Source organism: the organism of the source record quoted next, unplaced genomic scaffold (assembly GCF_019419815.1).
Source record: "Pyrus x bretschneideri cultivar Hongxiangsu unplaced genomic scaffold, Pyrus_bretschneideri_v1 Contig2, whole genome shotgun sequence".
In the NCBI taxonomy this organism is placed as follows: Eukaryota; Viridiplantae; Streptophyta; class Magnoliopsida; order Rosales; family Rosaceae; genus Pyrus; species Pyrus x bretschneideri.
The window spans coordinates 2,448,771-2,465,781 of NW_025999501.1; the positions used below are offsets into that span (position 1 = coordinate 2,448,771).

The window sequence follows — 17,011 nt, forward strand, 5'->3', positions numbered from 1 at the left end:
CGTGTCTAAGGCCCCATAGGTTATTCATACTAGTGAACAGTAACCGCCTTTTGCATCTCTATCCCTACACTGAATAGCCCTGACAATTGACAATAAAATATTAGTATTTTTTATTTTATAAAATAATACAAAATAATTACTTGTGAGATTTCTTTTACCTTGACCGGTTCCCTCACCTAGCCCTCTCTCTCATTTCCCTTAGAGCAACTCCAGCGCAGGAGTTTGCCCTGGGGACAGGCCAGGAAAAAGGGCCCTAGAGCCTAGCCTACACACTCCAGCGTGGGGAGCTCGAGGGACAGTGGAGGCCCGAGCACCAGGGCTGTGAGGAATTGCCAGCCCGCGAGCCCGAAGTGGATCAGACGCAGGGCTGACGTCATCCAGGCGTCAGCCCAATTTTTTTTTTTTTCTGTTAGGCCTGTGCACCTCACCCGCGCGTGAAGGCGCGTCACCCGACATGGTTTCAGCGCTTGGGGCCCGAGGTGCAGTTTCAAAAAGTTACCGTTGGGTAGCCACGTGGCTTTCCATGGTCCGTTGGATCTTAACGGCTATATAATGTGGACCGTCCGATTTGCAACAGTAAAAAAAATTAAAAAAATATTATTTAATATCAACCGTTCGATCTGAGATCAACGGTTGATATTATTCTCCTTTATAAATAAATAAAAAAGAAAACATAGTTTTAAAATTCAGAAATGTTACCGTTGTGCCACGTGGCACAATCTGGAGTGTTGGAATTCATTTTTTTTTAAATTCAACAACAGAGATTAATTAGTTGAATAAAAAAATTTGAAAAATTAAAAAAAAAATTGTTTTTACTTTTCTGTAAATACTTTTTCATTATCATCTACCTTACACCATAATTTCATATTTTCTCAACTACTTTCAACCACATTCCTATCTTTCTCTCAAAGTTTCAATCCAATTTTTTTCAATAAAATGACTACTGATGCATGTACGAATTAGACGCTTCTTGAAGATGTTGCGTTGTGTACTAGCTGGGTTGAAGTTACTCATAGTTCGCTACGGGTAATGAGATGCAGTTGCGAGAAATGTGGAGTCTTATTCATACCAATTATCTTGAGAAAATGGGTGGGAAAAGAACCAAAGAATCGATGTTCAGTCGTTGGAAATTACTTAGCCAATCGTTTAGTACGTGGAGAGACACCTTGACACAAGCTAGTACTAATATTCGAAGTGGGGAAAATTACACGGATCAGGTAACAATATATTATTGATTTGTTTGTACTATACCCAAATTTACATTATAATTATTTGTTTGTATTATTTATTTGTTACCTACTTTCATTATAATTATTTCTTATCCCGCATTGTGTAGCAACTTCAAGCACAAGTTTGGTATGGTGCCAAAACCAAAAATAAATCATTCAACCAGTGGGAATGTCGGAATATTGTCAAAGATTGTCCTAAATTCAAAGTTGTGCATGTCGGTCCAGAAGTTTTCATGAACAGCACCCCTATACACTCTACACCTAATCATGCCTCACATGTTCATGAAGATGAAGCAAAAGAAGTGCCCGAAACGCCCCCCTGAACAAACGTCGGGATCCCGTTATCCAATTAGGCTTCAAGGTAAGAAGGCTTCAAAGAGAAAAGTGAGTACTTCGAAGAATGATTATACAAACTATATGGAAGAACACGCTTGCCAAGGTGAATTGCCTTTGGTGCGGGAAATGGCGAAATTTGAGGCTGATAAGGCTAGAGAGGAGGCAAATGTTGTAGCTGTTGAGAGAGCATTTCAAGCTAATGAGAGAGAAAGAGAGCTACTTAGGCAAGAAAGGGAATAGGTTAGAGAAGAAAGAATGGCTCAACGAGATCGTGACATTATGAACACGCCTTTAGACGGGAAGTCTCCAAATTCTAAATATTTTTGGAAGTCAGAGAAATCGGAAGTGGTGTGAAGGAGAAATGCAAGAGAAGCAAGAGCAAGAGGAGATGGTCCTAGCACGACAAGAGAAGATCATCCTAGCACCACAAATTGGTTAAGTGATGATGAATAGAGTACTTTTTGTAATCGGAGCCCATAATTTTCCAATCACTTTGGGTTGTAATTTCTTATTTATTGAATAGAGTACTTTATGTTGTTTCCAATTTATTGATTTTAGTACTTTATTTAATTTGGTAATTTATTTATACTAAAAGAATCTTTATTCAAAAGACATTTAAACACACCAAATAAAATTACATAGACATACCAAGTAATAAAAAAACTCACTAAATGAACTAAAAGAAACACACCAAATAAAATTAAATAAGCATACCAAAAAAAAAAAAAAAAAAACACACTAAATGAACTTAAGTATCTTGAGCTTGTTTCAATTCCCATTGGTGCTCTATCAAATCAATTTGTGAGGCATTGTGCATATATGGCTGTAGACATCGAAATTTCGGTGAAACAAATGTTCACCAACGTATTAAAGTTTTGACGTGTCAGGGCATACATGGCATACGCCACGTGTCGTACAAATTGTACACATGGCATGTGACTCAACAAAATAGGAAGAAATACCCTTGGATGATTAAACAAGTTTTTCTTCTCAATTTGGGCAATGACAAGGTAAGCACATTTCAATCCATTACGGATCAAAGCAAGTGTTTTTTTCATTTGAGCAATGACAAAGCAAGCACATTTCAAGTTTAAAATTGTATTAAGTGGGAAATTAGGCCATAAATAAGACCACTTCAATTTCAATATTGCATTAAGTGGAAAGTTAGGCCATTTGTTAGACCACTTCAATTTCAATATTGTATTAAGTGGGAAATTAGGCCATAAAGAAGACCACTTCAATTTCAATATTGCATTAAGTGGAAAATTAGGCCATTTGTTAGACCACTTCAATTTCAATATTGCATTAAGTGGGAAAATTAGGTAATAGTGCTTGGGTGGGAAAATTTTGTGGTGGTGATTCACTCTCAAAACCTATAAATAGGCTTCTCCATCAAGAGGAAAAAACACCAATTCACAAATACATTTCTCTACACATACCAAAACCTTGAAGCCTTAAAGTTCTAAAGCTCTCAAGAAAATCCCGAAGGATCAAGAAAGCACTATTCGTTCTTCGTCAAATCCTCCTTCAAGATCAAGCCCCAACGACCCTTACAGAACTTCCACCAACTCAAGATCAAGCCCCGACGGCCCTTGAAGAAAGTGTTCATAGTTCATCCTAAGATCAAGCCCCAATGGCCCTTTGGATCAACAGCACAAACAAATCCACACATCCAATCGTTCTTCAAGATTAAGCCCAAAAGCCCTTGAAGATCCGCTCATCCATCAACCTTCAAGATCAAGCCCAAAAGCCCTTGAAGAAATCCACACAACCATTCTTCAAGATCAAGCCCCGACGGCCCCTTGAAGAAAGTGTTCATCATTCATCATCCGTTCATCCTAAGATCAAGCCCCAACGGCCCTTTGGATCAACAACCTCAACAAACCCATACACCCATTCTTCAAGATCAAGCCCAACGCCCCTTGAAGATTCATTCATCATCCGTTCATCCTAAGATCAAGCCCCAACGGCCCTTGGATCAACAAACAAATCCACACATCCATTCTTCAAGATCAAGTCCAAAAGCCCTTGAAGAAACGCTCATCAACCTTCAAGATCAAGCCCCGAATGCTCTTGAAGAAACTTCCATCAACCTTCAAGATCAAAGCCACGAAGGCCCTTGAAGAAACTTACAACTGTTCATCCAAGATCAAGCCTCGACGGCCCTTGGATCAACAAATCTACATCTTACGGAGATAGAATCAGAGGATCAAATTACAAAGAGATCGTAACCCCAAAATCATTAAACACAAAAAATATTACTTTGTGCCACGTATTCTTGTCTCTTGTTTCAGGAATTTTTCGTGTTCACAATGGCCTTTAAAGTGCAGTATATCATTGAATGATCAATTCATTGTAATGTTCATTCCTTTCTAATGGCTCATGTTGCACCGGCTCTTCAATGGCATTATGAGCATAATATATACGTGTTCTTGAATTGTTTATCGTGTCTGGCTCATAATCATCAACGGCATCATAATCGTGCTCATTTTCCGCAATCATGTTGTGAAGAATGATGCACGTCATCATGATGGATCGAAGTGACTCTACATCAAACAATCTGGCAACACCCTTGACGATCGCCCAGTGAGCTTGGAGGATACCAAAACAACGCTCCATATCCTTCATGCACCCCTCTTGACAGCTTGCAAAGTGTTTTTCCTTTGCACTTCGCGGACGTGGCATTGTTTTGACAAATGTTGACCACCTTGGGTAAATGCCGTTTACTGGTAATATGGCTCGTCGTACATACGTTCGTCGATGCAGTACGTGACTTTTGGTGCCTTTCCTTGCAGGACATCATTGAACACTGGGGATTAGGCAAGGACGTTAAGGTCATTTTGAGCTCTTGGAACCCTGAAAAAGGCGTGTCAAATCCATGTATCAAAAGATGCCACCGCCTCCAAAATGATACTTTTTGCTCTTTTTCTGTCCTCATAAGCACCTTGCCATGCACTTGGACAATTTTTCCACGTCCAGTGCATACAATCGATGCTTCCAATCATCTCAAGAAAACCTCGCATCTCGCCATTCTTCAAAAGCCTTTGCAAGTCCATATTAGTAGGTTTCTGAAGGTACTCTACCGTGTAGATAGATTTGATTGCTCCGCAAAACCTCATCAGGGACTCAAGAATGGTTGATTTCCCCATCCTCATTATCTCATATACTTGGTCTACAGATGCTCTATATGCAAGTATCCGCAAGGCAGCAATAATTTTTTGCTAAGGAAGGAGACCCATAACACCAAAAGCATCATTCTTTTGCACAAAGTAAGAATCATGGTTGCAAACAGCAATCATGATTTTGTTGAACAAATGTCATTCCATTCTAAAACGATGTCTAAAGTACGTATCAAGGAATGCATTATTACAGATAAAATAATCCTCCAAGAGTTCCGTACCTCATCGTTGCCTGCTTCTATCAAGGTTTTCAGAATGGCTGGGCTTGCAGATTTGACCCACAACTTGGATGACTCGACGGGAATGTGAGGCTCTGCCCATTCTTGCTTCGTCATCTCTCCTTTTACGCTCCTCATCCTCTTTCCTCTCATTTTGGGCCACCTAAAGATTGAACATTCCTTCTTATTGGTTAAACAATTCTTCCTCTTGCTGATCGATTTCCCATAACATCCTTGAAGAAGAAGACATTGTAAAAATGAAGCAGAAAGTATGAATAATGATAGAGATTTTGATGAAGAAGGAAGCAGAAACTATGAATAATGATAAAGATCTTGAGACAATTGGTATGAGATTTGTGAGGATAGATGATGGATTATATGGAGGATTCAGAAAGGATTAGGTTGTAGATAATGCCACGTGGCATGGTATCATTCGTTAAAAAACTGATGGAAATCTATCCTCAAAGATTGTAAACAGATTATGACACGTGGTGCGATGTGATTGGTTAATAATCTTATCGGAAATCCATCACCAATAATTGTATTTTCGGATAATGACACGTGGTGCAATGAGTATGATTAAAAATCTTATCGGAAATCCATCACCAATAATTGTCTTTTCGGATTTTATGACACGTGGCACAATGAGAACGATTAAAAATCTTATCCGAAGTTAGAAATAAAATTATTTTGTATTATTTTATAACTTTTCGGATAATGACACGTGGCTCAACGAGAACGATTAAAAATCTTATCCAAAATTACAAATAAAATTATTTTGTATTATTTTATAAATAAAAAAATACTAATATTTTATTGCCTATTACCAGGGCTATTGAAGTGCAACGGTGGAGATGCAAAAGGCAGTTACTGTTCATTAAGGGCAATTATTGTTCACTGGGTGGATAGCAGAGTGTATTGCCTAGGGGTTCCTACGCTGGAACTGCTCTTACACTTTTTCTCTCTCTCTATCTTTCTCTCTTTCTTTATCGACGTAAGCCTTCCCCCTCATTTCTGAAACCTCTCTCTCTCTTTAATCTTTCTCATTCTCTTTCTACAGCTCCGAGAGCTCTCATCCTTCCTCTTCTTCGAAACCGAAACGAATCAAACTAACAAACTTTGTAATCTCAATCCCCTGGATGAGAGGAACTCGAATATATCCTTGCATGCATCATCAGAGCACCATTTGGATGATCCACCATTGAAGCCGAGAGCTTCAAGCTTCCATTGCTCAAACCCAGGGGAGATTATTGCCCTACTTCACCAAACAATGAAAAGTATGACTACCCTTATTTTGAATTTCTCCATTTTTACTCTGCCCAACTTTCTGACCAATACGAAGCAGATTATCTCTACCACATTTGCCCAAACACCACCACCTTCACCCCAAACTCCACCTTCCAGTCCAACGTCAACCACCTCCTTTCCACCCTCTCTTCCTTTGTTGCGGCGACGTCGTGGGCACCAACACTATACATTTTTTTTAATTTTTTATATTTTTATTAATATTTTATATTTTATTAACTTTATATTGTGGTTAATGTTACCCTGACGTTAGCCTTGCGTTAGGTTACCTTCGGGCTCTCGGGTTGGCAACTCCTGCCGGGCCTCTCCCTTGGGTTAACTCGGGCTTCATCGCCAGCACATGCTGGACCAAGTCCCTCGGGCTATCTAGCCCTGTTCCAATGCTAGTCCACCGGGCAATAACCCACGGTGGAAGTGCTCTAAATACTCCTCCAACATAGCCAACTAGCTGTACGGATCGTTGTTGGACAATCTAGTTGATTACTCTCTGATACCTAAGTTAGATTTCTATCAAATTGGAGACGGAAAATATTCAAGCAGTAGCTCGGGGTTGCAAGAGTGTTGGTTGTGAGAGAGGGGTTGGTCGACTCTCTCGCGAGGCTCAGGCTTATGGGGCCACTAAATCATCTATTTTAGCATGCCGTTGACCTAGATTGTCACCTTAACCATCTCTAACCTATTAGCTATGATTTTAGCATAAAATATAAGAAAAAAAAAAAAGAAAAAAAAAGCCAAGTAAACTAGGGAAAGTTCCTCATTAAATAAAGTCGACGAGTTCGGTTAGCTTGTTCTATCAGTTGTATCTTGATCTCAAACGCACAAAGCATCGAGATAGATTAGGATGCACCAACCGACTAATCACTGATCTGGTCACTTCGAAGCTCGTGACCAGCCGCTAACTTCAACTTGGGAACTTGATTGCACGGTAATTTTCTCAACATAACATTTCCCAAAAATTTAAACCAAAGAAAATGAATGAATGACATGAAAAGTTGAACTTTAGAAAAACTTGGGTTGACATCAGCTTATCCAAGTTTAATTGATGTTTCCATTATCATTATTCTCTTCATCTTGTCAAAAGGTTTTCCTTCAAAGTCTTGAACAGTTTTGCCTTCAATATTGATCAACATCAATTAGAATTTAGAATGGTGATAGGTGAGCCTGTCAGTGACAGTGAGTTTGAAAATAGTGTAATTTTATAATCTTAATTCTCCTGCCGACAAATCTACCGCGGTCACCAGGGCCCCACCACAATTAGGAGCAGAAACTTTGTTAATTAGTAGATTGACAAATCATGTTTAGCTATCTTATTAGTCTCACAAAAAATCATATCCTTTTCTTCCCTCTGGGTCGGAATGATAATCGGCAGTCGTACACGTTAATGGATCACTATAACACCGTATTGCTATTTACTTTTAATTTTTGTTTGCCAATTTGGTAATCATAATATTAACCGCAATTGAAGGGCTTATAAATTTATAACACATGCTGCTCAAACCCTCACAAAATGGAATCCTAAAGCACTTGCATCCTGTAACAGGACTAATTGGTAACTGTCATAGGTCATAATTGTGGTTTGAGTCATGATTTGTATAATAATAAAAAATTGTAATGTGATGTTATTATTTTCCTTAAATTATAACATGTGTATTTTTTTTTAATAATATACTCTAAAAATAAGATTCACTCAATAATGACATTCACTCATATAGTAACACGTAAAATAGTACATCATGTGCAAGTGTGTTCTTGTACAAGTGAAAATTTCTGGAAGAGTTGGACTAAGCTACACAATAGGCCTTCCATAAAAGTTTGATTTCAAAACCTAATAGAGTTGAACAAATTTATCATAGTACCACTAGACCGTAGTACTAGCGGCGTGGTTAAAGTCGTAGTTAGACGCATTACATTTTAAATAATGAGTAGCTTTGTTGGAGAATATACAATCTCACTTTGGAGAATTGACAAAATAAATTACAAGACTTAGCTCAAATCTCGTAACCGCTTGGCGTAAATATAAATCGATGTATTCAAATAGAAAAAGAAAAATTAACATGAAATAGCAATGGCGGTTTGCCAGGGCAGTGAACAATCACTACTAAAAGTTTCTCACCTATCCTAATTGTCCAATTAAATTGCACGAGGGGGTCACTAGTATTCATGAAATAATATACTACTATATTTTTAAATACAGTGATGGGCGGCTTTCATCTTATGATCAATGTATGTTACTTCTCAACTAATGATCATGATTACAGATGACACATAAATAACAACACATCAGTATTATTTAATGAAAAAGACCAAATAATAAACCTTAGTAACATTTTTAAGAAATCCTCAACCTCGTATCAATATTATTATTTTTGGGTATGGTATGTTCCAAGTTATGTAGCATAGCAATGGGGGACATTATTATTATTTTTCTCACTTAGTTGGGTCCATATTTAAAATTCCTTCTTTCAACCTGCACCTTTAACTTGGTAATGATGAATGCAAGATACATGCATGCATCCCCCAACCCTATGACAAGATGATAAGTAAAATTTCTAACAAATATGCATTGCCATTGTTCTTGTTTGTTTCTTGGGGAATAGCTAAATACTCAACTACCACTTGGGTACATGTCTAGTGAAGCTAATTAATTAGCTTAAAAGTGCTTTGCCTTTGTCACCAAATCTAAGAAGTACTCAATCACTTATTAAGCATAAGCACCTAAAATCACTTATCAACATCAATGGCAGATTTATGAACGTTTTTTCCGAGATGCGAGATAAACAAGCTCGGGAGAAGGAAAAGATTTGAAATTTTCGAAGCATTTCAATAAACAGTACTTACTCCCAACTTATGTACTTTTTCCTCCATCTTTAGATGAGTTATTAGACAAATCAATGGAAAAATATAGTCACTAACGAAGGCACAGAAGGATTAGAGTGGTTCTAAGTCTATCCTAACTTGAAAAAATAAGATTAGTATTACACCTATTTCCATTGCTTTGCAACCCTTCTCAACACTCGTTATCTCTATTTTAATTCAGCAGATCCCATCCTAAAATTAATTACAATATTTTAAATGGTCATTTATCACAAATCAATAACCTTTAACTTAAAACCCTAACTTGCAAATTTATTGAATAAACAACAGTATGGTTTATAAAACTCTATTATCCTCAATAGGGTTTGTAAATTTTTCGGTAATTAGCTCTACTGAGTTTTATAATTCTTTTAATATTATAGATGATCTCATACAATGGTTTCAAAATATGATAACTTGACGAGAATAAATAAAATTATCTATGCATTTGTTAATTTTGATTACTTAATTATTTGGATATATATTATGAGGTTTTGCTTTAGTAATTTTGTAAATACTACTCTTCTTTTATACTTGTATAAGACTTATTTTCATATGAAATTTTGACTCCGCCACTTAATATAAATAGAAAAGAAAACAAGAGAGAGATGATAAAAAAAAAAAATGTACATCAACTTGCTTGGGCATGTGGTTGATGGCTACAAAGGGGCAGGACCAATGGCCTTAATCATGAGCACCTGTCCCTTTTTGGTCTTGCAAGTGTAAGGACCACAAAACAAGGAGATTTTAGTAACATCACAATTTAAAATGACTAAATCTGCCTAACGGGTGCCTAGGGAAAAATTGATGCCAACGTATAACTTTACCATCAAGCCTTATATAATGTCTAATAATCTAACCTTATGAACATAAATTCGAACTTTATATTACAAAAAAAAAAACCCCTACTATCTGACGCAAGATGTACTCAAGGAAGCTCCAACGTTATTCTTTGTCTAGAAAAAACTAGCAAACTCAATAATTCTCTTGGACGAAGGAGAGAGTAAAACTCAAGTTTGATTGATGATATGAATAATTACAAACCCTACCTCAAGAAGGTGTATTTACACGTTCAAACCACAAACCCAAACCTTAAAGGGACTTAAGGTTCAAATAGGAAAGAAAACAAACAATTATCAAAGTTTCAAAAGTATCGCTAAAACTTAAAGCACAGGTTTTGGGATAGTGAATGAAGGTTTTTGCCCAAAATTGCCCTTATGTCACGAGCAAAACTGGTGTGACTTGTCCTTGTATTGTGCTCTTTGAACGACATATTGTAAGCCTTATTTTGTCATCAATGATCAAACTTGCACTTTACTAGTCTTGTGCCAGTTTTGTGTTTTATGAGTTGACATTCAATCATCTTTGCCATATGTTCTACATCACTATCTTGCACAACTAATTGAAAAGAAAAAAAAGAAAAAAAAATAGTTATATTGTCGATTTCACATAGAATTTTGTACATCATTGACAATTTCTCCCATAAACTTTTGTTCTGGCTAATTTCCTGCCTTAACTATTGTTGATCGTCAATTTCCCCTACCTTAATTTTGTTCTTGTTATTTTCCTTTCTTTGTTAGGTTCTCTCCAATCACAAAGACAAATAGGAAATAACTTTAGTGAAATTATATACGCTAAAGTAATAGTTCTCTTTTGTATGCCTATTATTTCAGATAATAAAAAGAATTGCTGAAGTTGTCCTAAGAACGTAATTTACGTAGATACATTTGTAAAATCTCGTAAATATGTGTTTTATTTATTTTATATACTACACATATATTATCTATTTTACACAAAAAAAAAAAGAAAAAAAAGAAAAGGAATTCTCGTGCGAAAGAGAAACTGGGTGAAAGAGCAGAGAGATGCGAGAAGCTTAGCGTACACGTGAAACAGTGGCTGGCTGGCAATATACACGTGACATTGCCCCACGAATGAGAATAAGATTTTGCACTTGTGTTCTGGTTCACGCACTCACAACTCACATGGAGAGAGGAGACCTCAAAATCATGCATTTTTTCTTGGGTCTTGGAGAACTAGTGGCAAAAAGAGCATATCCTTAAAGTCACAGTTCAACCAATATTGTTCAACAAGCTTTTTGACTTGTTTACATGCATATAAAGCTCACCACGATTTCATGGAAAAGAAAATATTATTGGTTGAGATATCTTTTACTTTTGTATGTGTAACACTAATTATGTGGTCACGTCAATAATGAGTAGTAATGCAATTTGGGTTCGGTTAACAGGACTCCACTTATGCCCAAGTTGATTTCAAACCTGAACAAGCATGTTAGAATGAAGTGAAAACTCTCACAAACCCATTACGACCTTAACCTAATTATTTATTGGATTGAGTTAGATTGATGCTTTGCCCGCTCATGTCAACCTAAACCCAACCCAATTTCTAGCCCGAATTGCTCATGTACATATTACATGTCCCACTTTATATTATATAAGCTAGACACAAGTTTGGGAGGGTTATACTTTAAGTTTGTTGTTTGGTTTTCATTTGAACAATGAACAATTATAATGATTTTATGTTTCTTTTGGTTAAAATGTTGGTATTGTTTGTGTAAAATTGAATTTTAAATATTTTGACGTTATTTGATTCAAAATTTGAGATTCATCTTATAAAATAAGGTGTTACAAGATTGAGATTAATAAAGTTGAGCAAACCTAAACCCAACCCAAGTAAGTCTGAACTCAGTTTAGACCCAAACTCGAATAAACCTGCATAAACTTGAGTCCAACCCAAACCTGAATTAATAAGGTTAGGGTTGGGACCGTTGGGTTGACTATTTAACCTGCCCAATCCCGTCGAGTTGCACTCCTAATAATGAGTGTGATAGATATAAGAAAATATATTTGTGATTGTATTACATATTCTCTCATTTTTAAGAAGAATACAGAAGTATAGCATTCTAGTTGCACACATGATCCGTGACATTATCCTTCTAAGTTCGCTAATATGATATCAAGTGACACATAAATTGAAGAATAATAAATAAATAAAAATGGTGTGCATGTTTAAAAGTACGAGTTTGACATAAAGAGACTTCAAGCTTAAACAAACTCGTGTAGAGATGGTGCAACTGACTTAGGCTAAAAACGAGTCTAAATTATTAACCAACAAAACTGTAACAACAATTTTTATGGATCACAAATCAATATTGTTCAAACCACATCTACGTGTACAGAGCAAAAGGTCATTTAAAAGTATTTTTAAAATGCCTGGAAGCTCTTTTGTGAAATTATTTTTAGATTCCAAAATCACTTCAAGTGCTTCCTGTGTTATGTATTCTTATATGAAATACTTCAATGTTTTTCCAACATGAACTTGCATTTTTACTAAAAATTAGTTTAAAAAACAATTTCATTAAAAGTGCTTGCATTCATTTTAAAATGACTGAAAGCTCTTTTGGTGAAATTATTTTTAGGGTCCAAAAATACTTGAAGTATTTCCCGTGTTATGTGCTCTTACATGGACTATTTCAAGTGTTTTTGCAAAATTAATTTGCATTTTTATTAAATATTCGTTCCAACAATATTTTTATAAAAAAAACATTTTTATTTATTATAAAAGCACTTCCAAACGAATCATAAACCCACATTGCCCAAGCCAGCAATGTGCTTTATTGTATATCGTTCTAATGTATCTAGATCATGTTCGGTGGAAAAAATCTATCAAAATCATTTTTGTTTTTGTTTTGAACAAATGATATTATCCATATTAAGGGGGTAAAAGAGTGAACTAAGTCTCATAATGGGTTAACAATAATGTAGTTCAAATTACTGGTAATGAGAATCGAACATAAAACTTATCACTTACAAATTAAGATGATATTGATTCATGAAGTTCCTGATATCGAGCTTCTAGGCTTTTGCTTTGCTTGTGTTCAATAATTGGATAATGCATTTCAATTTTCAAATCCTTCAGAGATTCTTGGGACGTCATCATCTCTGGATCCGACCGTTGAAAACACAATCTCCTACACCCACGCGATCAAGGACCGTATTTCAAAATTTCAAAAACCATCCCCCCTCCTTAATCAAATTCATAGAGATTTTTCAATATGATTGGTATAAAAAGTGGTACATCACGTGTTACTATATATATGTTAAAAAATAATAACTTAAAAAATAAAATTTCTCTCAATTTATATAAAAACACGTGATGTATCAATCGTGTTCCGATTATAATAAAAAATTTCTTCAGTTCACTGGTCGGAGGTAACAAGTCAAACGGTCAAACAGTAAAAACACAGGAGGATATTCCGGTAAATTCCTTACAACAGGCGCCGTAATATTAAATTAACCGGCACGTGGCTGGCCCTCCGGCGTCATATGCTCGCCATTTCAAACTATTATGCGTATAAATAAGGCGGCCCAAGAAAGAGAATAAAAAAGGAAGTCAGTAGCTCACTCCAAGTCACCTCCTACGCCTACTCTCCCTTCAACTCCACCCTTTCCAAAAAGGCCATTGAAAATACCCACAAACCCCTACCCCGCACCCCCAGAGCGGACACACAGGAACGTTCCGGAACGAGGTCAGTTTCGTCATTTCGGGAGAGTGCTCCAGCGATAGTGTTAACTGTGGTAGTGGTGAATCGGACGCTGCGAGAATCCGAAGGCCCGACCCGAAATGGAGAGAAGCACTCCGGTGAGGAAGCCCCACACATCCACCGCGGATCTGCTCACCTGGTCCGAGACTCCGCTGGCTGATTCTCCTCTTCCATCCTCCGCCTCTCGGCCCCACCAGGTGACATTCCGAATTCCATTTATCTCTCTCTCTCTCTCTCTCTCTCGGTTTGTTCTTTGATTTGTTGATTCATTGTTTTTTTGGGTATTGATCGTAGCCGTCGGATGGGATCAGAAAGGTGGTGTTTGGAGGGCAGGTGACGGACGAGGAGGTCGAGAGCTTGAACAAACGGTCAGATCTACTTCTTCCTGCTTCTGCTTTCCGCTTTCTCCTTCGCGTTTCACTTTCTGGGTTTTTTATGTTTCAAAATTTTGTTTCTTTGTTCTCGTTTTTGTGGCCATTGGAAGTGGACCTGCAACGGATATTTCTTCTACAATGCTTATGAATTTGAAAAAAAAAAAAAAAAAAAATTAAGGAATTATTTCTGGGACCAAATTGATGGTTAAAAAAATAATGCTTTTTTTAATTTTTTTAATTTTTCATTACTTGGATGTTCTATTAGAATTTGACTTGGTATTTTCTAGTAAATTTCCCTTTTTTAATATGGAAAAAATGAATTTTAAACTTGAAGATTGATTGATCTGTGAGCGATCTACTTTGTTTGGCCCATGAATCCACATAAATATTCAATTTTCCATATTTTGCAAATTTCACCCAAAAAATCTATATGTTTTAGATTATAATCACAGAGATAGTTTTGAATTCATGTATATAAACTTGTTTAATTGATGGGTTTTGTTATTTTCCTAAAACGTTAACTTTGTTTTGTTTCATAAGTTGCGGTGAAAGTTTGAATAACAATATGTAGTGAATATGTATATGATGTCGGAATATGTGAGACCTCTAACATTGTTAACTATGAAATTTCCAGCAAACCTTGTTCGGCGCATAAGATGAAGGAGATCACCGGGAGTGGCATTTTTGCACCGAAAGCAGAAAATGATGCCGCGGAAGCTGATGGTGCGAACCCTACCCTAAAGCCAGGAATTCGAATGTACCAGGTACCGATCAATATGCCGTCAAGTTTTAGATTCGTTATTAAAACACACATGTTATTTGCTGAGTTTTTCTTCTGATGGTTGGATATGGCAGCAAGCGGTTGCTGGAATCAGTCATATCTCGTTTGGTGACGAAGAGAGTGTTTCTCCCAAAAAGCCTACCACCATTCCAGAAGTGGCAAAGCAGCGGGAGCTAAGTGGAACCTTGGAAACGGAAGCAGAGAGAGAGGCAAGGCTGAAGAAGCAGCTCTCTGAATCTAAATTCAAGGAGCTTAGTGGCCATGACATATTTGCGCCCCCTCCTGAAATTTTACCCAGGACAACTACCGCTCCTCGTGCTTTGGCCTTGAAGGGAAGCATCGAGATAGGAGAACCTACATCACCCAACGGTCGCACGCCTGTTAAGGTTTCTAATGTAAGTGAACTGTGTTACTTTACACCTAATACGTATCAGTTCCCATTATGTGGTAGTTAATCATCTGACTTCATGTGAATTTGGTTTTTATGCAATAGCCTGGTGGGGGTCAGAGCAATATAATATCCATCGAGGAACCAGCGCCCAAGACAGCCAAGAAGATTTATGACAAGAAGTTTTCCGAACTCTCAGGAAATGATATATTCAAGGGCGATGTTCCTCCTTCGTCAGCTGAAAAACCGCTGAGCTCGGCAAAACTACGGGAGATGAGCGGCAGCAACATCTTTGCGGATGGGAAGAAAGAGGCTCGAGACTACTTAGGAGGCGTACGCAAACCCCCAGGTGGAGAGAGTAGCATTGCTTTGGTTTAACATCATGTTAGGTCTAACTTGGTTTATTTTATTTGATCACATGGTGTCTGGTTTTGTTTCGGGCTTTCTCCTAATCGTGGGGAGGATGTGTTACGATATTATTTGACCTTTCTCTTTTGTTCATTGTGAGTTTTGGGAGTTATGTTTTAGGTTAAAACGGGGTCGGCCAGAGCGATGGACTATCTGCTAATTGGGTTGTCTATGTCCATATTCTTCTGTTCTCTCTGTGTTTGTCTTAATGAAGTGCTTGGGCTGTTTTACTGGGTTTTAACTTATGGATTAGCTTTATTGATTACTTGTTTCATTTTGGTACTTTTGCGTTGTTTGTGTTCAAATGCTAGACCATAGGTTTAAATCTTCTCCTACGTCAGAAATATGAAGTATTCGGAAAAACCGCGTGTGAATGTATCCTGAAATCTGCTTGTGAGCTTGTTCTTGAGGAAGGTGGTAAAACTGATGTGAATTAGGTGTTATGGAGCTTCTTGTATGTGTTAAAGTTGCCACCATCCATGAAACATCTTTCAAGAACGCAACCGGACCGATTTGATCTGGCCGGCCGCTGCTGTTGTTTAAACTGAGTTTGCAGCTGTAGCCTTTAGTCGCGGTAGCTGAGCAGCAAAAAGATTATCATAGTTCTTTTACCATACATTGCCGTTAATACGGCTTAGAAGTTAGATCCACCCGTTAAATTCGTTTGAATTTTTTAGCGCATACATTATCGTTAAATTTAACAACATATGAATATGATATACGCATTAAAAACAACGATTCATGTTCAAAACTCACAAACATAAGCTGAAATCTCTATTTTCCTGAATTCCACATCTCTATATATCCCTTCAAAGAAACAAAACCAAAATTTAGACACGAAGTGGAATACGTATTTTTGTTGTTGTTGGTTTGAAAGAGATAAGTGGGCTGCGCTTGATGGGCTAATGTAATGAGCTTTCTTTTCTGGTCAGTCTTGGGTCGGGTTGGAGCTCACTGGGGCTGTGCCTCCAAGTGCAAACCATAACGAGGGAAAATGCCGGGTGTGTAGGTGCCGTTTGATTAAAATCGGATGTCAGAAACATAAAATAATGTATACGTATAAGTGTTATAAAACTAAACGGCAATATGGAGAGTAACGTAACTTACTTATAATTCATGCAAGGTTCATTCTCTCATTAATATGGACCTATAGCTTAGATTGAGATCCATTTCGGATCTCTGTGTTTGGAGCCTACGGGCTGAGAGATTCGGACCACTCAATTTTAATCATATTGCTCCGATTAGCCATAACAATGACCCACTTCAGAAAAATTTAAAAATTGAACGTCTCAAATCTCTCTCTCTCTCTCTCTCTCTCTCTCTCTCTCGCATGATTCGGATTTCTCAATCCACAAACTCTGGACACAGAAATTTGAAGT

The 17,011-nt window shown here is 37.2% G+C and overlaps 1 protein-coding gene across 1 annotated transcript; it reads left to right on the plus strand.

Moving 5' to 3' along the window:
* The first annotated feature begins 13,735 nt into the window (after window positions 1–13,735).
* Window positions 13,736–15,873, plus strand: LOC103929880. Its single transcript, XM_009339143.3, has 5 exons — window positions 13,736–13,878; window positions 13,976–14,049; window positions 14,690–14,819; window positions 14,911–15,231; window positions 15,330–15,873. The coding sequence occupies exons 1-5, from the start codon at window positions 13,762–13,764 to the stop codon at window positions 15,600–15,602; spliced, it is 915 nt and encodes a 304-aa protein (XP_009337418.1). The 5' UTR covers window positions 13,736–13,761; the 3' UTR covers window positions 15,603–15,873.
* The last annotated feature ends 1,138 nt before the right edge of the window (window positions 15,874–17,011 follow it).